This window comes from Leucoraja erinacea, unplaced genomic scaffold (assembly GCF_028641065.1).
Source record: "Leucoraja erinacea ecotype New England unplaced genomic scaffold, Leri_hhj_1 Leri_403S, whole genome shotgun sequence".
NCBI classification, from domain to species: domain Eukaryota; kingdom Metazoa; phylum Chordata; class Chondrichthyes; order Rajiformes; family Rajidae; genus Leucoraja; species Leucoraja erinaceus.
The window spans coordinates 84,266-110,000 of NW_026576304.1; the positions used below are offsets into that span (position 1 = coordinate 84,266).

The 25,735-nt window shown below is 45.0% G+C and overlaps 1 protein-coding gene and 1 long non-coding RNA gene across 3 annotated transcripts; one reads left to right on the plus strand and one right to left on the minus strand.

Moving 5' to 3' along the window:
- Positions 1-7,590: 7,590 nt before the first annotated feature.
- Positions 7,591-12,793, plus strand: LOC129693732 (histone-lysine N-methyltransferase PRDM7-like). 2 transcript variants are annotated; one of them, XM_055630506.1, is made up of 6 exons: positions 7,591-8,075; positions 8,945-9,068; positions 11,171-11,293; positions 11,593-11,660; positions 12,080-12,179; positions 12,401-12,793. In XM_055630506.1, exons 1-6 carry the CDS (start codon positions 8,052-8,054, stop codon positions 12,598-12,600), a joined length of 639 nt encoding a protein of 212 aa, XP_055486481.1. In that variant the 5' UTR covers positions 7,591-8,051; the 3' UTR covers positions 12,601-12,793. The 2 variants fall into 2 exon arrangements, with proteins under 2 accessions (XP_055486481.1, XP_055486480.1); XM_055630505.1 differs by having other exon boundaries at positions 7,591-9,068.
- Positions 12,794-14,245: 1,452 nt separating this feature from the next.
- On the minus strand, positions 14,246-23,967 carry LOC129693733 (uncharacterized). Its single transcript, XR_008722909.1, has 2 exons — positions 22,405-23,967; positions 14,246-14,375 (listed from the first exon to the last, which is right to left on the minus strand). It is a non-coding gene; the product is annotated as an uncharacterized LOC129693733 (long non-coding RNA).
- Positions 23,968-25,735: the final 1,768 nt, after the last annotated feature.

The window sequence follows — 25,735 nt, forward strand, 5'->3', positions numbered from 1 at the left end:
TGCTCCACTGCAGGAGATGCTACACTGCAGGAGATGCTCCACTGCAGCAGGGGCTTCAATGTAGGAGATGCTCCACTGCAGGAGATACTCACTGCGGGAGATGCTCCACTGCGGGAGATGCTCCACTGTGCGAGATGCTCCACTGCAGCAGGGGCTTCAATGTAGGAGACAGCGGCTTCAATGCGGGAGATGCTCCACTGCGGGGTACGTCTGCATGGCAGGAAATGCATCACTGCAGCAGCAGCTCCACTGTAAGGTACAACTGTATTGCAGGAGATGCATCACTGCAGCAGCTGCCACACAAGTCCCTGGATATTAATTATTTCATGAGGTCCCGTGGACAGCTCGAACCCTCGGCGGGAAAAGGCGCCAAAAGCCGCCGAGAGCTCGAGCTGCTATCGCCAAAGATCTTATAGCAGAGCTATAATCTTTGGTCATCGCTGTCCCGCCGCCACCGGGGGGAGGGGAGGGGCAGAGCGCGGAGAGCGGCGCATGCGCATTGTCCGAGGCAGCGCGGCGGGGGGGGGTGGGTGGAGACGCGCACGCGCTGACGTTGGCGTTGACGCAGACGTCTCCCCTAAGCCCCGCCCCGCCCCTCCCCCTCAGCGGCGCGGCGGCGGGAAAGCGACGATGGGGGAGACGGGAAACTCGCGACGGCTTTTGGCGCCTTTTCCATCCGCGGGCTCGAGCTGTTGACGTCACCCACGCTCTGGTTGGAGCCGCCGCTCACGTGAGAGGGGCGGGCCTATAAATAGCGGGAGCGGCAGAGAGGCGGTGAGTAAGAGGGAATTTTGGAGGACATTTTGTAATTCAGTGGGAAGGGAGACAAAAGTAGGTCAAGTTTGGGGAATGATAAGGAGAATGAAAGGAATTAAAAGAGAATACAAATATCCAATCCTAACTGACGGTGAAATTACAGCAGTGAAAGATGAAGAGAAAGCAGAGATGTTGGCAAAATCTGTTCAGACAATGTTAGTGACGAAGGAAGAAAAGGAAAAGAAAATACTATAGCAGAGAATATACAGTTAATACGATATGAGGAAGACACTGACGATGTTCTTAACAAACCATTCACAAAGACAGAATTCAATCGAGCTCTTAGAAAAACCAAGATGTCAGCACCAGGTAAAGATCAGATTTGTTACACCATGTTAAACCATCTCAGTGAAACATCCAAGGATTTTTAGTTAGAATTTTATAATAAAGTGTGGGAGGGTGGGAAATTACCGCAAAGCTGGAAGGAGGCAGTAGTAATCCCAATAGCAATTATAGCAATTATAGACCTGTTAGTTTGACTTCAGTGGTGGGCAAATTAATGGAAAAGATACTTAGAGACAATATATATAAGCATCTAGATAAACAGGGTCTGATTAGGAACAGTCAACATGGATTTGTGCCTGGAAGGTCATGTTTGACTAATCTTCTTGAAGTTTTTGAAGAGGTTACTAGGGAAATTGACGAGGGTAAAGCAGTGGATGTTGTCTATATGGACTTTAGTAAGGCCTTTGACAAGGTTCCTCATGGAAGGTTGGTTAAGAAGGTTCAACTGTTGGGTATAAATGCAGGAATAGCAAGATGGATTCAACAGTGGCTGAATGGAAGAAGCCAGAGGGTAATGGTGGATGGCTGTTTATCGGGTTGGAGGCAGGTGACTAGTGGGGTGCCTCAGGGATCTGTGTTGGGTCCTTTGTTGTTTGTCATGTACATCAATGATCTGGATGAAGGTGTGGTAAATTGGATTAGTAAGTATGCAGATGATACTAAGATAGGGGGTGTTGTGGATAATGAAGAGGATTTCCAAAGTCTACAGAGTGATTTAGGCCATTTGGAAAAAATGGGCTGAAAGATGGCAGATGGAGTTTAATGCTGATAAATGTGAGGTGCTACACCTTGGCAGGACAAATCAAAATAGGACGTACATGGTAAATGGTAGGGAATTGAAGAATACAGTTGAACAGAGGGATCTGGGTATAACCGTGCATAGTTCCTTGAAGGTGGAATCTCATATAGATAGGGTGGTAAAGAAAGCTTTTGGTATGCTAGCCTTTATAAATCAGAGCATTGAGTATAGAAGCTGGGATGTAATGTTAAAATTGTACAAGGCATTGGTAAGACCAAATCTGGAGTATGGGGTACAATTTTGGTCGCCAAATTATAGGAAGGATGTCAACAAAATAGAGAGAGTACAGAGGAGATTTACTAGAATGTTGCCTGGGTTTCAACAACTAAGTTACAGAGATAGGTTGAAGAAGTTAGGTCTTTATTCTCTGGAGCGCAGAAGGTTAAGGGGGGACCTAGATAGGGGTCTTTAAAATGATGAGAGGGATAGACAGAGTTGATGTGGACAAGCTTTTCCCTTTGAGAATAGGGAAGATTCAAACAAGGGGACATGACTTCAGAATTAAGGGACAGAAGTTTAGGGGTAATATGAGGGGGAACTTCTTTACGCAGAGAGTGGTGGCGGTGTGGAATGAGCTCCCAGTGGAAGTGGTGGAAGGCAGGTTCATTGGTATCATTTAAAAATAAATTGGATAGGCATATGGATGAGAAGGGAATGGAGGGTTATGGTACGAGTGGAGGCAGGTTGGACTAAGGGGAAAAAAAATTTGTTCGGCATGGACTTGTAGGGCCGAGATGGCCTGTTTCCGTGCTGTAATTGTTATATGGTTAATAGGAAAACCAGGTAAAGATCTGACAAACCCAGGGAATTATAGGCCTATTGCGTTAACATCCAACATATGTAAAGTAATGGAAAAAATGGTAAATGAAAGGTTAATATATTATGTAGAAAATAAAGGATATTTATCCCAATTATCCAATTATCCAGCTATATGTTTAGACCATGAAATTGGGAGAGCACAAATTAACAGAGAAAGTGTAGTAGCTGTATTTTTTGACATTGAGAAAGCATATGATATGATGTGGGGAGAAGGGTTATTAGTAAAACTAGGTAAATTGGGGATTAAAGGTCGTATATTTAAATGGATTAAGGATTTTTTATTTGGGAGGTCAATACAAGTACGAGTTGAAAATCAATACTCAGGAATATTACATATTGAAAATGGAACACCTCAAGGGAGCATAATAAGTCTTTTACTATTTTTAGTAATGATAAATGATGTATATGAAGAAATTGTAAATGAAATGGGAGTTTCACTGTTTGCGGATGATGGGGCAATCTGGAAAAGGGGGAGAAATGTGAAGTTTATTGTGCAGAAACTGCAGGGGGCTATAATAAAGGTACAGGAGTGGTCATATAAATGGGGATTCAAATTTTCTGTGGAAAAGACAAAGATACTGTTTCAGACAATGTTAGTGACGAAGGAATAAAGGAAAAGAAAATACTATAGCAGAGAATATACAGTTAATTACGATAAGGAGACACTGACGATGTTCTTTAACAAACCATTCACACAAGACGATTCAATCTGCGAGCTCTTACAAAATACATGTTAAACCAGTGAACAACATCAAGATTGGTTTACTAGAAAATATTGATAGTGAGGTAAAACTAAAATTATATAACCAGGAATTGGAGAGAGTAAAATACTATAAATTTTTAGGTTTATGGTTTGATGAGAGGATTACATGGATGGTTCATATTCAGGAAGTAGTGGACAAATGTAAGAAGATACTTAATGTAATGAGATGTTTAGTTGGATGTGGTTGGGGGGCAGATAGAACAGCTTTGAAGGCTATATACACTGGGTTAATTAGATATGTGTTAGATTATGGTTGTGTGGTGTATGGGTCCGCATCAAGTACTTCTCTTAAGAAAATAGACAACATTCAATACCAGGCATTGGTATATGTACAGGTGCAATAAAAACAACTCCAACAGCAGCATTACAGGTTGAAATGGGGGAGATGCCTCTAGAGATGAGAAGGACACAGCTTTCATTGAATTACTGGATTAACCTACAGGGCCACAGTCAAGAACACCCAGTACAAGTTACTGTCAAACCATGCTGGGAAAAGGAGAGAAGGGAAACAAAAAGTTTTGGATGGACAGTGACCCAGAGAGCAATACAAATTAGCATAGCCCAATTAAATGTGGTTCCAACGGTTCCATTACCTTCAATTCCACCTTGGATACTTCCATATGCAACAGTAGACGTTACAATATTAGAACAGAAAAACAAGGATAAACAGCATATGTATAATTCAGTCATCATACAGGAATACATTGACAAATACTAAAGTTTTGTCCAAATTTATACAGATACATCAAAAGATTCAGTAAATAAAGTAGGAGTAGCATTTATTGTACCAGAATTTCACATCAAAGTAGGGAAGAGGATAATGCGGTCTCAGTATACACAGGTGAAATGATTGCAATATTGTTAGCAGTACAGTGGGTCGAGGATACTAGGCCTTTAAGGACAGTTATTTGTTCAGATTCAAGTTTAGCAATAAAGAGTTTACAGCACAGTCATTCAGACAATAGACCAGACATTTTTATATAAATACAACAAATACTATTCAGAATTCAAATGATGGGGCTTACAGTCATATTTTTATGGGTACCAGCACACATTGGCATTAGAGGAAACGAAATGGCAGATAAGGTAGCAAAAGAGGTAACAAAAAGAAGTAATATTGATTTAAGTATTAACATAGGTAAAACTGAAATCAAAGACATTATTAAGCAAAGACTGAAGGAAAGATGGCAAAAGCAATGGGAGGAAGAGCGGAAACGACGGTGGTTCTACAGAGTTCAGAAGAAAGTGGGAAAGATGAGATGTGCAGGAAAGAACAGAGAAGAGGAGACAGTGATTTCAATAATTAGATTTGGACACACTGGTCTGAGCAGTACACTTTTTGTAATGGGCAAGCATAATACGTGATGTGAATACTGCGGGCAAGAGGAAACGATAGAGCATGTCATTGTACATTGTGACAGGTATGAGGAGGAGAGAGAACGGATGAGAGAGAATGGATGAGAGAGCAGTTCAGAAAAGGAGTACAATTTGATTTGGTAGATATTTTGCAAGGGAGTTCAAATAAGTGCTATCAAATCCTGATGCTTTTTCTTAGGGTAACCAATTTGTTCGGAAGGATATAGGTTTTAGAATATGTAATGGTGTTGATTTGATCCACACTCCATGCCAGTCAGTGGGGAGGGGAGCATAGGGGGAGGGGGGAGGAGGGGGGAGGAGGAGGGGGGGGGGGGGGGGGAGGAGGGGGCAGAAGGGAGGGGGGGAGGGAGGAGAGGAGGAGGAAAGTAGTTGCACATAGGGATGTGGAGATAACTGTGCCTAATCACATGCAGAAACGGTGGTAAATAAAGCCTTTGGTGTGCTGGCCTTCATGAATCACAGCATTGAGTCTAGAAGTTGGGACAACTAAGTTACAGAGAAAGGTTCAACAAGTTAGGGCTTTATTCTTTGGAGCGCAGAAGACTTGATAGAGGTCTTTCAAATGATGAGAGGGATAGACAGAGTTGACGTGGATAAGCTTTTCCTACTGAGAGAAGGGAAGATTCAAACAAGGGGACATGACTTGAGAATTAAGGGACAGAAGTTTAGGGGTAACACGAGGGGGAACTTCTTTACTCAGAGAGTGGTGGCTGTGTGGAATGAGCTTCCAGTGAAGGTGGTGGAGTCAGGTTCGTTTTTATCATTTAAAAATAAATTGGATAGTTATATGGACGGGAAAGGAATTGAGGGCTATGGTCTGAGCGCAGGTATATGGGACTAGGGGAGAATACGTGTTCGGCACGGACTAGTAGGGTCGTGATGGCTTGTTTGCGTGCTGTAATTGTTATATGGTTATATGTAGCGACTCATTATCTGCAATCCAGAGTATTGGGTCTGGTGCATCCCATAGGCGGCCTGACTTAGTTTATGAAATCCTACTACTATTAAGCCAAGTGACAAGGAGGGGCAGTGACGTGACTTTGTTGTGGGTCCCAGCATGTTGTTGGTGTTCTAGGGAATGAAAAGGTGGATAAATTGGCAAAGGAGGCTGTTAAAAAAAAAAAAAAAAGAAACATACAACTATCCAAATCTGAAGGAAAACACATTGTGTGGAAGAAAATAAATCAGGAATGGCAACGCTACTGGGAACAGGAGACAAAGGGCAGACGCCTCTATTCGCTACAAAACAGAGTGGGCATTACAGCAAGAAGAGGGGGGAACAGGAGGGAACAGGTAGTACAGGTGCACAACCTTTTATCCGGTGTTCCGGAAACCGAAAAACTCCGAAAACCGGCCATTTTTTCCAGATGTCGTCTGCGCACCAAAGCTCGCGTTTGGCGCCAAACTTGACCAGAAACGACCCACGGTCAACCCAGGTCTGCACTACTGTAGCGGCTGCCTCCTCCCCGGAGACCGGGAGACGCTTAAACATCTGTAAATCATTGCCTAAATGTTAGTCAGTTAGTTTGGAGGGCTTTTATGTGAAGGGGGGGTGAAGGTATAAACTTTAATTCTTAGTCCCCTACCTGGTCGGAGAGGCGGGGAGCGGTCAATGCCTTACCAGGTCGCCGTGCAGTAAGCTCCGCAGCGCTGTGGCTGGTGGGGCTGCGGGCGGCGCCGGTTGTAGCTCCGACCCCGGCAACTCCACCCCTGGCTGCGAGGCGCTCCAAATCCAGCGTGGCCCACGGCCGGACGCCCCAGCTCAGCGAATGTCGGGAGTCGGCGGCGTCGCAGCGCTGGGATACCTGCGGGGAGCGGGCAATGCCTTACCGGGTCGCCGTGCGGCAAGCTCTGGAGCGCTGTGGCTGCCGACTCCCAACGTTTGCGGAGTGTCGCTGGATTTGGAGCCGCACAGCCAGGGGTAGAGTTGCCGGGGTCGGAGCTCCAACCGGCGCCGCCCGCGGCCAGACGGAGCCCCCAGCTCCGCGAGGTTGGGAGTCGCCGACCAGGTAGAGGACTAAGAATTAAAGTTTCCCCCTTCACCCCTACACCACCACCACCACATAAAATCCCTCCAAACTAACTGACTAACATTTATGCAATGATTTACAATGATTCTCCCGGTCTCCGGGGAGGAGGCAGCTGCTCCAGACTTGTCAAGCCGCCCGCGCTACCTACCTAATCTACGTTAAAAATGTTCCATGTTTCGGAAATCCGAAAATGTCCGAAATCCGACAAGTGTCTGGTCCCAAGGCTTTCGGATAAAAGGTTGTGCACCTGTATTAACAAGATTGAGGATAGGACACACTCACCTGAACAGCACATTAAAAATATTGGGAAAACACCCTACTGGGCTGTGTGAGGAATGCCATCACCCAGAAACAGTTCAGCATGCCCTAGTTGTATGTAGGAGATATGAGACAGAAAGAGGATTTATGATAATTGAAACGAGGAAAATTGGATTGACAGAAATATCAGTAAATAACATTCTAGTGTGTGGAGGGAAAGGAAAAGGAATAAAGTCGTTGTTTGATTTCTTGAGGGCCTCATGGCTTATAAAAAGGATCTAATATAAAGACTGTGGAATGAAGCCAGAAGGTGGCAGCAACGCAACATTGAGTCGACGTGAGGTGGAGTCTAGCGGAGTCTAGTCGATGTCTAGCGGCGAGGTGGCGTCTAGCGGCGAGGTGGAGTCTAGCGGCGTCTAGTGGAGTCTAGCAGAGCCTAGTCGTGAGGTGGAGTTTAGTCGACGTGAGGTGGAGTTTAGTCGACGTGAGGTTTAGTTGAAGCGAGGGGTTTAATTGAAACAAGGTTTAGTGTGAAATTGATCTGAGGTGAGGTTGAGCTGAGGTAAAGTCTGGTCGAGGTGATTGAGGGTTTAGTTGAGGTAAAGTTTAGTCGAGGTGAGGATTTAGTCGAGGTGCGAGGTTTAGTTGAGGACGTTTAGTCGAGGTGCAGTTTAGTGAGTTGAGGTTTAGGTGTGAGGTGAAGGTTAGTGAGGTGTGAGGTTTAGTTGAGGTGAAGCTTAGTCGAGGCGAGGTTTGGTAGTGAGGTGTGAGGTATCGTGGAGGCGAGGGGTTTAGTCCAGGTGTAGGTGTGTAGGTGAGGAGAAGTGAGCGTAGGTGAGGTGAGGAGAAGTGGGTGTCTGAGCTCAGGAAGGGAGAGCGAGGAGCTGCTGAAGGAGACGAGACCATGTCTGGGACGCAGGGTTCAGAGGTCAGACTCCAGGGAGCTTTGACATGGAGAGCGAGCGAGCGGGCAGAAGATGCCGGATAAATGTTCTCTCGGGGGCTGGGAACGGGGAAGATGCTGCTGCTCCTTCTCAGACCATCACAACCCCAGGGATTGGTGTCAGTGAGGAGTGGATGAGTTCCCTGGGCTCTGGAGTGGATCACTGACATTAATATTGATCTGGGACTGAGGCCATTCAGACCATCTCCCTCATCCTTCTAGTTGTCTGTCTCCATCTGGCAACTTTCCCCAGCTGTGAGGAAAGAATATTAACCTGAAACATTCCCTCCGTTTCTCCCTCCACAGATGCTGCCTGGTTTGCTGAATATCTCTGACAATTTATTCTTGTTTACAACTGTGGTTTTGCAGCAGCCACTGGGTGCTGTTCCTGACTACAGTGTGGGGGAAGCCCATGATAGTCACTGTCTTCATTGCCACAAATGTAGACACTGATGTCTGTTGGCTGGAAGCTGCAATCTTGAATCTTGACGGACAACATGTTGGGTCTGGACCTTTCAGGCAGATCACGCCCGACCTGCACTTTAAATGCAGTTTCCTCTCTTACTGTGATATGGTTTATGACTTCTTGGAATCAATAATGTTTTGATCTTGCTGGAATGCAATTAACAGCTGATTTATTTCAACCCGAGAAAAAAACTCACTATATTCTGAGTGAAGAAATATTTCATTTATTTCCAGAAGAAGTTACCCTCTAATTTTAAGTTCTGATCCTTTATTCTGGAATTGTCCTGTATTAAATTAAAAAATGATTTTTTAAATCTGTTTTGGAATTAATGTCTGATGATTACATATTATGCACCAAAGTGTATCAGGTACAATGTTTGTTTTTCCAGGATTCTGACCATTTCAACGACATTGCTGGCTATTTTTCCAAGGAAGCGTTTGAAAAACTAATGGACTGGGAGAAGGTCCGCTATAAGAACATAAAACGGAATTATGAAGCCATGGTTGCCATTGGTTTGTACAAAATATTATATGTATTGTTTCCCTTTTTGCCCTTCTCTAATGATGCATGCTGACGAGTTGTTTTCCCCACATAAAAACTAAATAGATATATGCTTTCTGAGCCAGGTCCTTGGTTAGATCCTTCCATTTCATCAACTATGGGTCGGTATTCAACACAATCATCCCCTCCAAATGACCAGTAAGGTCCAATACCTGGTTCTCTACCTTCCTTTGTGACTGGATACGAGAGAGAGGGAAGCTCTGGTTGAGTGGTGCTGCAACAATAATCTCTAGCTGAACTCGTAACAAACTTGTACAGATAACTGCAGAAAGTATCCTGACTGGTTGCATCTTGGCCTGCTAAGGCAATCCAATGCACAGGAATGCAAGATGCTGCCTGGTTTGCTGAATATCTCTGACAATTTATTCTTGTTTACAACTGTGGTTTTGCAGCAGCCACTGGGTGCTGCTCCTGACTTTAGTGTGGGGGAAGCCCATGATAGTCACTGTCTTCATTGCCACAAATGTAGACACTGATGTCTGTTGGCTGGAAGCTGCAATCTTGAATCTTGACGAGCAACATTTTGGGCCTGGACCTTTCAGGCAGATCTTTTTGCCATACCTGGACTTTATAACAACATGATTTGACTCTGTACTGTGATTTTACAGTTCTCTCGTAACAGTCTTACATAATTACTGTATAATTAATGTTTTATGTTTATCCGTCTTGTATCTACATCGTACATACACACAACACTAAACTTGACATAATTTGGAAAAATTGGGATCGGGATCAAACAAGCCCGTGTCATCACTTGTGCATGCCTGAGACTGAGTTATTCCAGCATTTTGTGTTTAATTCTTGAAGTTCCTCTCTTATATTTTGCAGTTTGCCATCTTCCCCTTCAGTCTATCTTTTGTACTTGTGATGTATTGTATTATTTGATTGGATAACATGCAATTTAAAGCTTTTCACTGTACTGCATACACGTGACTACAATAAACATAAACCAACGGCTATCCTGTAAAATCCTGCAAATTAATTTCCAGGATTAAGTAAACCATACCATTGGTTTCTCCCAGACGACATTGCTCAAGGCTCAAGATTTTTGCAAAGAAGCAAGCCCTTTATTGAAGAACTATAATGGACTGTCTGCCTGTGATGCCCTCGTTCTTTAGATGAATAAAGAAATGTCTGAAAGATAATGTTTAGAATTAAAGGTTGCTGTATCTGTTCCTGCCCTCATTGTTATGTGCACGCACACTGGTCATTGGACAATTGGAAAGGTCCCAAAACATAAACTCCTGCCTGAAATATTAATGCCTTGCAAATTCAAGGTGTGTAAACCCGTAGGATTTGTAATGCCACTTTTGATGAAATGAGCACACCCAGCAGACTTGTGATTAGTCGCAGATTATTGGCAGCAGGATATGTACAGTTTTGCTTCTAATGACTATTTCCTCCTGGTGAGCTTCCTCACCAATATTCAAAAATTCCCATCAGTGATCTCAAATTGGACTAACTTTACAATCAATACCAAAGCCTGATGTCATTCAGAAGATGGTGACAATGGATAACACAAATCCATAGACATTGGGGCCCAGTTATGCTTTTTAATATAACCATATAACATATAACAATTACAGCACGGAAACAGGCCATCTCGACCCTTCTAGTCCGTGCCGAACACATAATCTCCCCTAGTCCCATATACCTGCGCTCAGACCATAATCCTCCATTCCCTTCAACTAGTTGCAATGTTGCAACTAGTCACAGTCCAGAAATCAGAGATTGGACAAAGGTCAATGTTCCCATTGATGAAGAGGTGGATTGTCCTGGTTGTTCATTATTCAATCCATTTACCCAACCATGGCACAAAGTGTCACTGTCAGTACAGGCAGCAAGAATGAGCCATTACTTTAAACCTGGAGGAATGGAAAGAATGATTCTGATCTATTTCACTTCCCACACAGATGTGTGAAAATGAAAGATTGGTCATTGCGTTTTCTGACCTGGAAATAGACACATACTCATCCATCATATCCTTCATGCTGGTTGATTATTCTTTAATTTGTGGCCATCACAGATGATCTGCATGTTTTATTTTTCACAGGATTAGACGTACCAAAACCCGAATTTATGACCAATCGGAGCAGAAGGCGTCCAATCCAAGTAGACGAATCAAGCGAGTCCGATGAGGATTGGACACCTAAACTTCTGACAAAAAATCCACAACGTAATTTAAATCTGTTTGAAATATTAAATGCAGTTTTTCAAATATAATTGATTCTAATCAATTTGGCCGTTAGCCTATGGAATCTATTGCAAGGGTGATTTTAATCTTATCTTTGGAGTGGTGGAATATTTGTTAAATTTAATATATTTTTCCAAATGTGTTATTAATTGTACAAATTTTAACTAATTTTTACTTTTGTGATATTTTGCTTATTTTAAATTCAATTACATTAGATATATTCAGAATTTCCAAACTATTGATCCAAAGCAACACTGATTTGTCACTTTTATTCCCTCAAGGATTCAAAATCTTTGGGCCTTTTAAGAATGAAAATGGCAAGAATTCCAAAAGAAAGCCTGTCATAAAGGTAAGAACAGAAATTATTCCCAGCATAAAGGAGAAGTGAGAATATGCTTTTATGAATTAACAGAGTGGCTCTACATTAGCATTTTATTTTCTACAAGACAGAAATGATTGCTGTTTAGAAAAATCATCATCACTGCTGTGGAGTCAGGTGCTAACATTCGCAAATATATTTTTATTGTTGAAAGTGAGAGAATTGTTCCCACACTTTCCCATATTTGCTGACAATATCAAACTTCATTTCAGAGTACAGTATGAAAGGTGAGAGCTCACTGAAATATTGCACACAAGGCAGTTACTGCTTTTATTAGTAGTTGAGTTGAGTATCTCAGTTAATAATGCGATGGAAGAAATAATCAAGAAGTAGAAACTATTTATTTGTGTCCTTATGAATCACAGTTTCAACAAAATGTCTCATCACAGGTCACGTCATATACAGGGGAGGACAAAAGAGATTTGGGAGGAGCCACTGAAGAAACAAAGGAAGGCACAGTGTTGGTTAAAAGAATCAAAAGAGCAACAGGTAATTCTGTTTGTAAAAGTGAAACTCAAAATGAGTGACTCCTGTGCATTACAGTAAATAATTGAGATGAGATAATGACCATCTGACTACCACCATGTCATTTAAATTCAATTCATAGAACATGTTGCATATTATATAACTAACTTCCATATTTCATAGGTCAACCACTTATCTGACTTGAAACAATGTAATTATGTTTATTTTTGGCTTTATTTTTCCAGTTGTCTCCACCAGAAAGACTTTGGGATCTGCAAGCGAGGAAATGACCAAAGAAACAGAAAAAATAAGTTATAATTTACGAAATAAGGAGAGAATACTTTACACAGAAGAAGGGGAGCTCTGTGATGACGATTACCTTTGTACGTCCAAAGTAACCAATCTATTTCTTCAGAGCAACCATATTTCATTAGGAGCATTGTAGTGATGGCACGGTGCATTGGTAGCCAGGGCAATGGTGGAACAAAGCAGGCTTTGGTTCAAGAGCACACACTTGTGTTCGCTCATGAACTAATTTTTCTTTTAACATTTATCACAAATAATTGTTGTTAACTTCTGGAATTTTGTCAGACATTGGAATCTGACATTGATTCCCCAGTAAACTGACAGTGACTGTTTGAAGAAAGTGTGGTTCATGCCCAATTTAGGTAAGGCTCTTTGCTGGATACTTTGGGACATTATAAAGGATGTGAAAGTAAGAGTTGCTTTGAGGATTATTAATATAGGGCTATGATCAGAATGACCAACTATATCACCAAAAATATTAATCAAATTGTTGTAGATAAAAACGTTGGAGAAACCCAGTGAGTGAGGCAGCATCTATGGAGCGAAGGAATCAGTGACGTTCGCGTCGAGACCCTCCTTCAGACTGATGTGGGGGTGGGGGCGGGAAGAAGAAAGAAAGAGGCGGAGACAGTGGCCAGTGGGAGAGCTAGGAAGCGGAGGGGAAAGAGGGAGAAAACAAGGACTTCCTGAAATTGGAGAAGTCAATATCCGTACCGCTGGGGTGTAAACTACTTGAATGAGGACATCGCCCATGCCCTGGTTTGGAACACCTCATCCTGGGTGCAGATGCGGTGTAGAGGGAGGAATTGGGAGTAGGGGAGTCCTTACAGGAAGCAGGGCGGGAAGAAGTGTAGTCCAGATAGCCATGGGAGTCAGTGGGTTTATAGTAGATGTCGGTCAGTAGTTTGTTAACGGCGATGGAGATAGTGAGGTCTAGAAACGGTAAGGAGATGTCGGAAATGGTCCAGGTGAATTTGAGTACCGATGGAAGTTAGTGGTGCCTGGCCTCAGCCTTGTAGAGATCAGCGCGCCAAACTACCACGGCATCTCCCTTGTCGGCAGGTTTGATCACCCAGTCTAGGTTGGTGCAGAGGGAGGGCTGTACATTCAGGGGGGAGAGGTTAGAGTGAGACGGGATTGGAGACGTTGAGGCAGTTGATGTCCAGCCGGCTAAAATAAAAAAGGTCTAAAGCAGGTGAATAGCCATGAGGGGGGGGTTCAAGAGGAGGGGGTCCGTTGGAGACAGGAGAATGGGTCATCACTAGGGGGTGAGGACTCCTTCCCATGGAAAAACGCGTGGATGTGGAGGCGACGGAAGAAGAGCTCCACATCGTGGCGGGCGCGGAACTCATTGAGGTGGGGACGGAGGGGAACAAAGGTGAGGCTTCTGAAGTCAGACCGTTCGGTATCAGAGAGGGGGAGGTCAGGGGGGATGGTGAACACACGGCAAGGATGGGGGTTAGGGCCGGAGGAAGGCAGGTGAGTGGACAGACCTCAAACTGTTGTGGTACATTGTGGGAAGAACAATTAAATGTTATTCTTTCTTTATCTTCTTGTTTTAACTTTTCATGTTGTGTCATTTTCTGGGTATCTGGTGAGTTGTTTTGCCACCCACCTTCTCATCAGCAGTAATCTTGGAAACATTGCAGGTGCCTTGCACTGACTAAGATATTATCCTGGACTGATCCTTGCCTTAAATAGTTACTATTGTTTACCTACTGTCATAACCTTTCATCTAATTTCCTCATCAAAGACTTTAATAAATCAGTAAATGACAATATAAATTTCTAATTTCACTTTATCACTTATAAGATCAATGTACATTCCTGTCATTTAAACATGGTTTCCCTGAGGATTCTTTGTTGTGAAGCTACCAGCTAATTCTGTCATGTTCCACAAGATATCCAGAGTCATCTGTGGAAAGAGAAACACAACTAATGTTTGAGGTTTGTTAGAACTTCAATGTCAGATGGTAACACTGTTTTTCTTTCCTTAATTGTTCTCTGAATTGCTGGGAATGTCCAGCATTCGTCTAGAATGCATCGTTTCCAGACTCATTTTAGTTTCAAATTCATCTTCCCACGAATTCAGCATTTTTGTTTCCTTTCTATATGAAGACTGAAGTTGTCCATAAATATATGATTTCCCTTTTGTGAAGTGCTCTATTTCGATTACATTTTAGATTTACCTTCTCTCCTATATGATCTCATTGAATGGCGGTGCTGGCTCGAAGGGCAGAATTGCTTACTCCTGCACCTATTATCTTTTGTCTATTCCACCACATGATTTCCGGAGCCAAAACTGTTCATCATAGTTGATCTCATGTAAAATTATATTAGTGGGGCCAACAAAGAGCAGGGATTAACGGGTCCCTTTGAGAATGGCAGGCAGTGACTAGTGGGGTACCGCAAGGCTCGGTGCTGGGACCGCAGCTATTTACAATATACATCAATGATTTAGATGAAGGGATTACAAGTAACATTAGCAAATTTGCAGATGACACAAAGCTGGGTGGCAGTGTGAACTGTGAGGAGGATGCTGTGAGAATGCAGGGTGACGTGGGCAGGTTGGGTGGGTGGGCAGATACATGGCAGATGCAGTTTAATGTGGATAAATGTGAGGTTATCCACTTTGGTAGCAAAAACTGGAAGGCAGATTATGGTGTCAAGTTGGGAAAAGGGGAAGTACAACGGGATCTGGGGCTCCTTGTTCATCAGTTAATGAAAGCAAGCATGCATGTACAACAGGCAGTGAAGAAAGCAAATGGCATGTTGGCCTTCATAACAAGAGGAGTTGAGTTTTGGAGCAAAGAGATTCTTCTGTAGTTGGGCCCCAGTGAGACCACACCTGGAGTGTTGAGTGCAGTTTTGGTCTCCAAATTTTGGAAGGGTAAATTGTGTGGGAAAATTGCTGGTGGGACAGTCTGTATGCTGAAAGAATGGGCTGTACTTTACAATCTGGGAAAGGGTGGGTAAAAAATCATGTTGTGGAAGTCCAAACCAGGATCTTCAGTTGTCTTTGACAAAGGTCATAAGTGTGAGGAGAATGCAAACTGCAAGGTGACTTGGATAGGCTGGGTTTGGACAAATGTTTGGCAGATGCAGTAAATGTGGATAAATGTTGTATTCATTTGGTGGCAAAGCAGAAAAACAACTGTAGTCCAAAATGTGGGTCTAGGAAAAGGGGCTGTCCTCTGTTCATCAGTTAATGAAAGCAAGCATGCAGGTACAACAGGCAGTGAAGAAAGCAAATGGCATGTTGGCCTTCATAACAAGAGGAGTTGAGTTTTGGAGCAAAGAGATCCTTCTGTAGTTGGGCCCCAGTGAGACCACACCTGGAGTGTTGAGTGCAGTTTTGGTCTCCAAATTTGAGGAAGGGCATTCTTGTTATTGAGGGAGTGCAGCGTAGGATGACAAGGTTAATTCCCACGATGGTGGGACAGTCATATGCTGAAAGAATGGAGCTGTACTTCTACACTCTGGAATTTAGAGGGATGTGAGGTGATCTTATTAAAACATGTAAGATTATTAAGGGTTTGGACACGCTAGTGGCAGGAAACATGTTCCCGATGTTGGGGGAGTCCAGAACCAGGGGCCACAGTTTAAGAATAAGGGGTAAGCCATTTAGAATGGAGATGAGGAACTTTTTTTCACAGAGAGTTGTGAGTCTGTGGAATTCTCTGTCTCAGAGGACGGTGGAGGCCGGTTCTCTGGAAACTTTGTAGAGAGAGCTCTTAAAGATTGCGGAGTCTGGGGATATGGGAAGAAGGCAGGAACGGGGTACTGATTGTGGATGATTAGCAATGATCACATTGAATGGCAGTGCTGGCTTGAAGGGCCAAATGGCCTACTCCTGCACCTATTGTCTATCGTCAACCTTGTCTTGCAATTGATAAAGTTCAGTTTAGATACAAACCATGCATTTACTTTTCTGTATGGTCTACTTTATTAAATCTCTTGTCTCTTTGCCCGGTTAAAGGGTGCAAGTTGCATCAGGAGTTAAAATTGGCATGCAACAAAAGTAATGCTACGATGGTTATGGGAGATTTCAATATGCAGGTAGACTGGGAGAATCATGTTGGTACTGGACCCCAAGAAAGGGAGTTTGTAGAGTGCCTCCGTGATGGATTCTTAGAGCAGCTTGTACTGGAGTCGACAAGGAGAAGGCAATTCTGGATTTAGTGTTGTGGAATGAACCGGATTTGATAATGGAACTCAAGGTAAAGGAACCATTTGGAGGTAGTGACCATAATATGATACATTTTAATCTGCAATTTGAGAGGGAGAAGGTAAAATCAGAACGTTCACTATTGCAGTTGAACAAATGGGACTATGGAGACATGAGGGAGGAGCTGGCCAAAGTTGACTGGAAAGGGATGCTAGCAGGGATGACGGTGCAACAGCAATGGCAGGAATTTCTGGGAATAATCCAGAAGATGCAGGATCATTTCATTCCAAAGAGGAAGAAAGATTCTAAGGGGAGTAAGAGGTGACCGTGGCTGACAAGGGAAGTCTAAAAGAGAAGATGTATAACATAGCAAAGATGAACAGGAAGCAAGAGGATTGGGATACTTTTAAAGAACAACAGAAGGTAATTAAAAAGGCAATACGGGAAGAAAAGATGAAGTATGAATGTAAGCTAGCCAAGAATATAAAGGAGGATAGTTAAAGTTACTTTAGGTATGTGAAGAGGAAAAGATTATTTAAGACAAATGTGGTTCCCTTGAAGGCAGAAACAGGTGAATTTATTATGGGGAGCAAGGAAATGGCAGATGAGTTGAACAGGTACTTTGCTTCTGTCTTCACTAAGGAAGACACAAACAATCTTCCAGACGTACTAGGGGACAGAGGATCTAGGGTGATGGAGGAACTGAAAGAAATTGAATCTAATGACTTCTCCCCATATCTCCTGACTCCGCTATTTTTAAGAGCCCCATCTAGCTCTCTCTTGAAAGCATCCAGTGAACCTGCCTCCACCGCCCTCTGAGGCAGAGAATTCCACAGACTCACAACTCTCTGTGAGAAAAAGTGTTTCCTCGCCTCTGTTCTAAATGGCTTACCTCTTATTCTTAAACTGTGGCCCCTGGTTCTGGACTCCCCCAACATCGGGAACATGTTTCCTGCCTCTAGCGTGTCCAAACCCTTAACAATCTTATATGTTTCAATGAGATACCCTTTCATCCTTCTAAACTCCATAGTGTACAATCCCAGCTGCTCCATTCTCTCAGCATATGACAGTCCTGCCACCCCTGGAATTTAGCCTTATAAGCCTATGCTGGGCTCCCTCAATAGCAAGAATGTCCTTCCTCAAATTAGGGGACCAAAACTGCACACAATCCTCCAGGTGTGGTCTCACTAGGGCTCTGTTCAACTGCAGACGGACCTCTTTGCTCCTATATTCGATTCCGTTGTTATAACGGCCAACATGCCATTCGCTTTCTTCACTGCCTGCTGTAGCTGCATGCTTACTTTCATAGACTGATGTACAAGGACCCCCAGATCCCGTTGTACTTCCCCTTTTCCCAACTTGACACCATTTAGATAGTAATCTGCCTTCCTGTTTTTGCTACCAAAGTGGATAACCTCACATTTATCCGCATTAAACTTCATCTGCCGTGTGCATCTGCCCACTCCCCCAACCTGTCCATGTCACCCTGCATTCTCATAGCAAATGTCCGTAGCGGGTCCGTAGGAATTCGTGGATGTCTCGTAGCGGCTCGTAATGGTAACGGTAGGTACTCAGGACATCCGGTAACTCATGACCTTTTTTCATCCCTGTAAAAAATATCCACGAGTAAAAAAATACTTGTGGTGAAAAAAAGTGTTACTTTTTATACCTACCGTTAGCATTACAAGCCGCTATGAGACATCTACGAACTCCTACGGACCCACTACGGACATTCTCCGAGTTCAAATCAGGGGAAACCTCAGGAGAACTCGTGAATTACCTCGTACAGTGGGACAGAGGCTTTAGCAAATTTGCAGATGACAGCAAATTTACAGCTGGGTGGCAATGTGAACTGTGAAGAGGAAGCTGTGAGGCTGCAAGGTGACTTGAATAAGGTGGGTGAGTGGGCAGGTACATGGCAGATGCAGTTTAATGTGGATAAATGTGAGGTTATCCACTTTGGTCGCAAGAACAAGAAGGCAGATTATTATCTGAATGGTGTCAGATTAGGAAAAGGGGAAGTGCAATGAGACCTGGGTGTTCTTGTACACTAGTCACTGAAAGTAGGTATGCAGGTACAGCAGGCAGTGAAGAAAGCTAATAGCATGTTGACCTTCATAACAATAGACAATAGGTGCAGGAGTAGGCCATTCGGCCCTTCGAGCCAGCACTGCCATGCACTGTGATCATAGCTGATCATCCACAATCTGTGCCCCATTCCTGCCTTCTCCCCATATCCCTTGAGTCCGCTATCTTTAAGAGGTTTATCTAATTCTCTCTTGAGAACATCCAGAGACTCGGCCGCCACTGCATTCTGAGGCAGAGAATTCCAGATTCACAACTCACTGGGTGATAAGTTTAATGCGTATAAATGTGAGGTTATCCACTTTGGTAACAAAAACAGGAAGGCAGATTACTATCTAAATGGCGTCAAGTTGGGAAAAGGGGAAGTACAACAGGATCTGGGGGTTCTTGTACATCACTCTATGAAAGTAAGCATGCAGGTACAGCAGGAAGTGAAGAAAGCGTATGGCATGTTGGCCTTTATAACAGGAGGAATCGAATATAGGAGCAAAGAGGTCCTTCTGTAGTTGTACAGAGCCCTAGTGAGACCACACCTGGAGTATTGTGTGCAGTTTTGGTCCCCTAATTTGAGGAAGGACTTTCTTGCTATTGAGGGAGTGCAGCGTAGGTTTACAAGGTTAATCCCTGGATGGCGGGACTGTCATATGCTAAGAGAATGGAGCAGTTGGGCTTGTACACTCTGGAGTTTAGAAGGATGAGAGGTGATCTCATTGAAACATATAAGATTGTTAAGGACTTGGACACGCTAGAGGCAGGAAACATGTTCCCGATGTTGGGGGAGTCCAGAACCAGGGGCCACAGTTTAAGAATAAGGAGTAAGGCATTTAGAATGGAGACAAGGAAACACTTTTTCTCACAGAGAGTTGTGAGTCTGTGGAATTCTTTGCCTCTGAGGGCGGTGGAGGCAGGTTCTCTGGATGCTTTCAAGAGAGAGCTAGATAGGGCTCTTAATAATAGCGGAGTCAGGGGATATGGGGAGAAGGCAGGAACGGGGTACTGATTGGGGATGATCAGCCATGATCACATTGAATGGCGGTGCTAGCTCGAAGGGCCGAATGGCCTACTCCTGCACCTATTGTGTATTGTCCAAATGGTTTTTCCTCATCTCCATTCTAAATGGCCTACACCTTATTCTTAAACTGGTTCTGGACTCCCCGAACATCGGGAACATGTTTCCTGCCGAGAGGATTTGAGTATAGTGGCAAAGAGGTCCTTCTGCAGTTATACAGGTCCCTGGTGAGACCACACCTGGAGTATTGTGTGCCATTTTGCTCTCCTAATTGGAGAATGTTTGGGGAGTCCTGAACCAGGGGCCACAGTTTAAGAACAAGGGGTAGGCTATTTAGAACTGAGATGAGGAAAAACGTTTTCACCCAGAGTTGTGAATTTATGGAATTCTCTTCCTCAGAAGGCAGTGGCGGGCGATTCACTGGATGCATTCAAGAGAGAGTTAAATAGAGCTCTGAGGGCCAGCGGAGTCAAGGGATACGGGGAGAAGGCAGGAACGGGGTAGTGATTGTGGATGATCACCCTTGATCACATTGAATGTCCCGAAGGGCCAACTGGCCTACTCCTGCACCTATTGTCTATGTCTATGGTCTTAATTCATCTGCCTGGTTACAAATGCTTCATTAGTTCACATAATAGACTTTTTATCCTTCAACACACATTTCGTGGAGTTGACACCATGTACCCATGTTACCGTGAAACATACTCTCTGCATTACATCATGCTTGTTTTACTTCGGAGCCACGCGAGTGACTACGTGAAGAACCCGCTCGGCACGCATGCGCCTCATTGCGTTCACGCAGGCAACAGCGATGCAGCGGGAGTCAGGCAGCTCCCGCTACAAGCCTGAAGGAAAGGACCGTTGGGTAAGTACTTAATTTCAGTTTAAACTAGCGACTTTGCGTTTGTTTTTGCTCCAGGGGGAGCAAAGCAGCAGAGGGAAGCGGCCCCCGTTCGACTCCAGGGAAGGAGCCGACAGTGGAGGGGGGAGAGGCGGCAACGGGACCGCACACGCTGCGGACCACAGACACGGGTGCTGCGCTGATGCCCGGTCTGCTAAACAGCTGTCTGACCAACAGCAGCGGACTGGAGGAACATTAAAAAAACGTCCGGCACCCCTGCAGACTCCCAACAAAGAGACTCGCCGCCCGAGAACCACTGAAATGCCGCCAGAAAACGGCAGACAGTAAACAGCAAGGTCAGGACCAACCTCAGGCTGGAGACAGACACAGAAGATGGAATCAACACTTCAAACTGGGACTAGGGGAGATTATGTGTTCGGCACGGACTAGAAGGGTCGGGATGGCCTGTTTCCGTGCTGTAATTGTTATATGGTTTAAACAAGAAACAAGAATGTCTGTTTCTCCAAGCCAGAGGAAGGTCATGGAGCTAAAAACTCCAGCGAGACTTGCCTCGGGAGTAGGGGCAAGTCCGCCAAGGGAGCTTAACACTCCCACTCCAGTGCTTCCACACTGGCCATCTCCCTTGTCGGGAGATCGGTGACCAGGGCTGGGCTGGTCAAGAAGAGGGGTCACTGGCTGAAGAGGAGAATGCTGAGGTACAATCAGGAAGAGCTGCTGGGTGTGGCCGCTATGTGGCTCCACCACTAGCGAGATGGCCTTTTAGTCTCAACTGGCGGCCAGCTTACTACCTGTTCTTCTCAAAAAACCTCTCCAAGACAGGTAGTCATGAGATGTTGGATTTCATCACGCCTCTCCTAAATTGCATTTCCTCAAAGTGCGCACCGTTATTGGAGAGTACATTGAGCATAGCTTTTAAAAACCCAAATATCTCAAAATGAATTTGATATCCCCGACGTCGGCTATCATTTTCGCATGCTCATCCCAGAGGGACAGGGTAGTATGGCAAAACACCTGATTCATGTGTGTGTGTGTGATGGTCTATGCCAGGGCCGGCCTTAAGCCGATTGGGCCGATTGCTCCCAATTGGGCCAAGCGAGTAAGGGGGCCCCAGAGTAATCTAATCTCAGCTCGGGTAGATCAATACACGGAGGGCCGGGCCAGGGCCGGAGTTTGGAGCAACGTTTACAAACCTCGGCCTCATCTCACATGCGTTCGCCCGGACCGCGGCACCCGCTCCCACCGCCGGCCCTCCCCCTCCCCCTTCTCTCCTTCTCTCCTTCCCTCCCTCCTTCCTCTCTCTTTTCCCTTCCCTCATTCGCTCCATCCCTTCTTTCTCTCCTTCCCTCCCTCCTTTCCCTACTCCCCTCCCTTCCTTCCTTCCTTCCCTCCCACACACACACATCACGCACAGATAACTAACACACACAACTAAGTTAGGATGGGGTAGAAGCCCAAAGGGTAGGATGGGGCTGGAGCCCAACATTTAATGCCTGGACTGGTTTTCCAACAATGGTTATTGGTTTTCCAGGATCTATTAAATTAAATTACTATTTGTAAATGACAGTCACTAAAACAAGTGGTATTGTAACTATGTACTTTTCAGAGGTGATCTACACATTGTGTTTGTTACTACTAGGCTTACGTGTAGGCAATTCTATATTAATATGTAGTTCAGATCTGTTTGGTCCATTAAGTCGCAGGCAATTTTTAAGTGCATATTTTGATCACTTTCCATTCTGCTACAGAGATATAAAGTCTATAATAGACTTTAATTATATGTCTATGAATCTACAGATCTTGGCTGGGAACCTGGTGCTCACCAAAATTGTTCCCAATTGGGTCCCGCACCTCCTAAGGCCGGTCCTGGTCTGGGCTGCTGGCCTTGCCGAGGCAGCGTGAGGTGTAGATGGAGTCGATGGGAGGGAGGGTGATTATAGAGAGTAAGGAAAGAGAGATATGGGCAGAAAGAAACATCAGAGAAAGTGGGCAGAGGGGAGGGGGGGTGGACACAGAGGGGTTGAGCAGAGGTTCGTTTGTATCTGGGCTTCTTCTCGCTGTACAGATCCCGGTCACCGAGATTCAGATCCTGTGAAGAAAGAAATTCACAAGTTATAGGAGTGGATTTAGGCCATTCAGCCCATCAAGTCTACACCGCCATTCAATCATGGCTGATCTCTCCCTCCTAACCCTATTTTCCTGCTTTCTCCACATAACCCTTGACACCCGCACTAATCAAGAATCTATCTATCTCTGTCTTAATAATATCCACAGCCGTCTGTGGCAATGAGTTCCACTGATTAACGACATTCTGGCTAAAGAGGTTCATCCTCATCTTTAATTCTGGGGCTGCGCCCTCAGGTCCTAGACTCTCCCACTGGTGGAAATATCCTCTCCACATCCACTCTATCCAGGCCTTTCACTATTCTGTACGTTTCAATGAGGTGCCCCGTCATCCTTCTAAACCCCAGCGAGTACAGGCCCAGTGCCGACAAACGTTCATCGTACGTTAGTTAACCCCCTCATTCCTGGGATCGTTCTTGTAAATCTCATCTGGACCCTCTCCAAGAAACACCGGTCACAGGAAGGGGCTGGAGGGGAGGGAGGTCGTTACGGAGATAATGAGGGAAGGGGGGTACAGAAATAGGGGGGAGGGGGTGTATGGGCTGGATGGGTGGAGGTTAAACAGACAGGGAGGGGCAGCGAGACCTGGGTGTACTTGTACACCGGCCACTGAAAGTTAGCGTGCAGGTACAGCAGGCAGTGAAGAAAGCTAATGGAATGTTGGCCTTCATAACAAGAGGATTTCAGTATAGGAGTAAAGAGGTTCTTCTGCAGCTGTATAGGCCTCTGTTGAGACCACATCTGTATTGTGTACAGTTTTGGTCTCCTAATCTGAGGAAATACATTCTTGCCGTAGAGGGAGTACAGAGAAGGTTCACCAGACTGATTCCTGGGATGTCAGGACTTTCATAAGAAGAAAGACTGGATAGACTCGGCTTGTACTCGTTAGAAATTAGAAGAGTGGATCCTATGGAAACGTACAAAAATATTAAGGGGTTGGATAGGCTAGATGCAGGAAGATTGTTCCCGATGTTGAGGAAGTCCAGGACAAGGGGCCACACAGTTTAAGGATAAGGGGGAAATCTTTTAGGACCGAGATGAGAAAAACATTTTTTTTCACACACAGAGTGGTGAATCTGTGGAAATATCTGCCACAGCATGTAGTTGAGGCCAGTTCATTGGCTATATTCAAGAGTGAGTTAGATGTGGCCCTTGTGACTAAAGGGATCAGGGGGTATGGAGAGAAGGCAGGTACATGAGACTGAGTTGGATGATCAGCCATGATCATATTGAATGGCGGTGCAGACTCGAAAGGCCGAATGGCCTCTGTCCTGCACCTATTGTCTATGCCTATGTTTCTCTGTGTAGACTTGTTTTCTAATGTTGTCCTAATGTCTTTGTTTATTAAACACGCGAGTTGGTTCTGCAACCCGCCCGCCCGCCTTGCAGAATTGATGTGTACATTCTGTGTGAGTATGTGTCACCCGCCTGTGTTTATGTCGGCGGTTTCAGTCTATGTGTCTTACCATGCTGCTGTAAGCAAGATTGTCTAATGTACCATCACCTCCCTTGCACCGATGCAGATGGCAATAAAGTCCCTGAACTCCTTCCTTCTCTCACTTCCCTCGCTCGCTCATACCTACTCTGCTGTATAATCTTTGATTCACTCACAGTGAAGCAAAGAGTTAAACTCCCATGGTGAAGTGAGAAATGGTCAGACACAGATCTGATTCTTTATCCCAACCCTCCTAACTGCAGCTTCTCATCTGTTTAGTAATCGAGCAGATGCAGAATAATGTATTTCCTTCAGTAGTTACTACTAGACAGCCTCGTTAGACAATCTTCTACAATCCCAGAACGGGATTGTGCATTTGATTTGCCCCTCGCCTCGATGAATCTGCCGAGTTTGCTTTGTCCGCTGGCTCTCTGTGTGTCATGTCTCTGTTTACTTCCCTCCCTCCTCACAGTGAACACGCTGACCATTGTGGTCCTGTCCCGGGGAAAGTGCGGTCTCTCCACTGGTGTCACTCGCTACCTGATGGCCATGGCAGCGGCCGATCTACTGGTCATTATTGTCGACCTGATAATGAGGCAGATTCCCATTGTTTACGATGAAGCATTTCTGTTCCTGCGGGATGTCCCAGTGTGTAATATCCACGCCGTCTTCCTTTACGCCGTCACCGACTGTTCTGTCTGGTTCACCGTCACCTTCACCTTTGATCGATTTGTGGCCATTTGTTGCCAGAAGCTGAAAACAAACTATTGCACCGAGAGAACAGCGGCTGTGGTTCTGGGGACAGTGACCGTGCTGAGCTGTTTAAAGAACAGCTTCTGGTATTTTATGTTGAGCGGTCGGTACAGGCTAGTTAATGACCCCTGGTTTTGTTGGGCAAGACCCGGTGTTCTTTACTCACTGTCCTGGGGAATCGGGGAGTTTCTCCAGTATCTCATCACCCCCGTGATGCCATTTGTCCTCATTGTTGTGTTCAACACTTTGACCATCAGATACGTGTTAGTGGCGAGCAGATCCCGCAGGAGATTGCGGGGTCCCAGCAGTGGGGAGAGTGGCAGAGACCCGGAGATGGAGAGCCGCAGGAAATCCCTCATTTTACTGCTGGTCATCTCGGGGAATTTCATCGTGTTGTGGGCGGTCTATGCGGTATATGTTGTGTGGTACAGACTGTATTATTTAATTCCTAGCGTGGTCTATCCACACCCCTTCATTGGCGAACTGGGCTTCACGCTGCAGATGCTGAGCTGCTGCACAAACACGGCTCTTTACGCCCTCACCCAGACTAAGTTCAGGCAGCAGTTCAAACAATTGGTGAAATCGCCCGTTTCTCTGATTGTAAAAAATGCACTCAGCGTCGCGGGGTTTAGGAATCCGTTCCCTCTCCATCCCATCTGCTCCCCCCCCCCCCCCTCTCCCCAACACACTGAGCATCCTCAGTGACCTGGTCCACAGATGACTCTTGTGACCCTGGTGACCTCCGATTCCGCCACAAAGATCCACCCACCGTAGATCCACCCACCTGCCCCACCGAATCTCCGGCAGTTTCTGGACCACCCCCCCCCCCCCCCCCCCCCGAA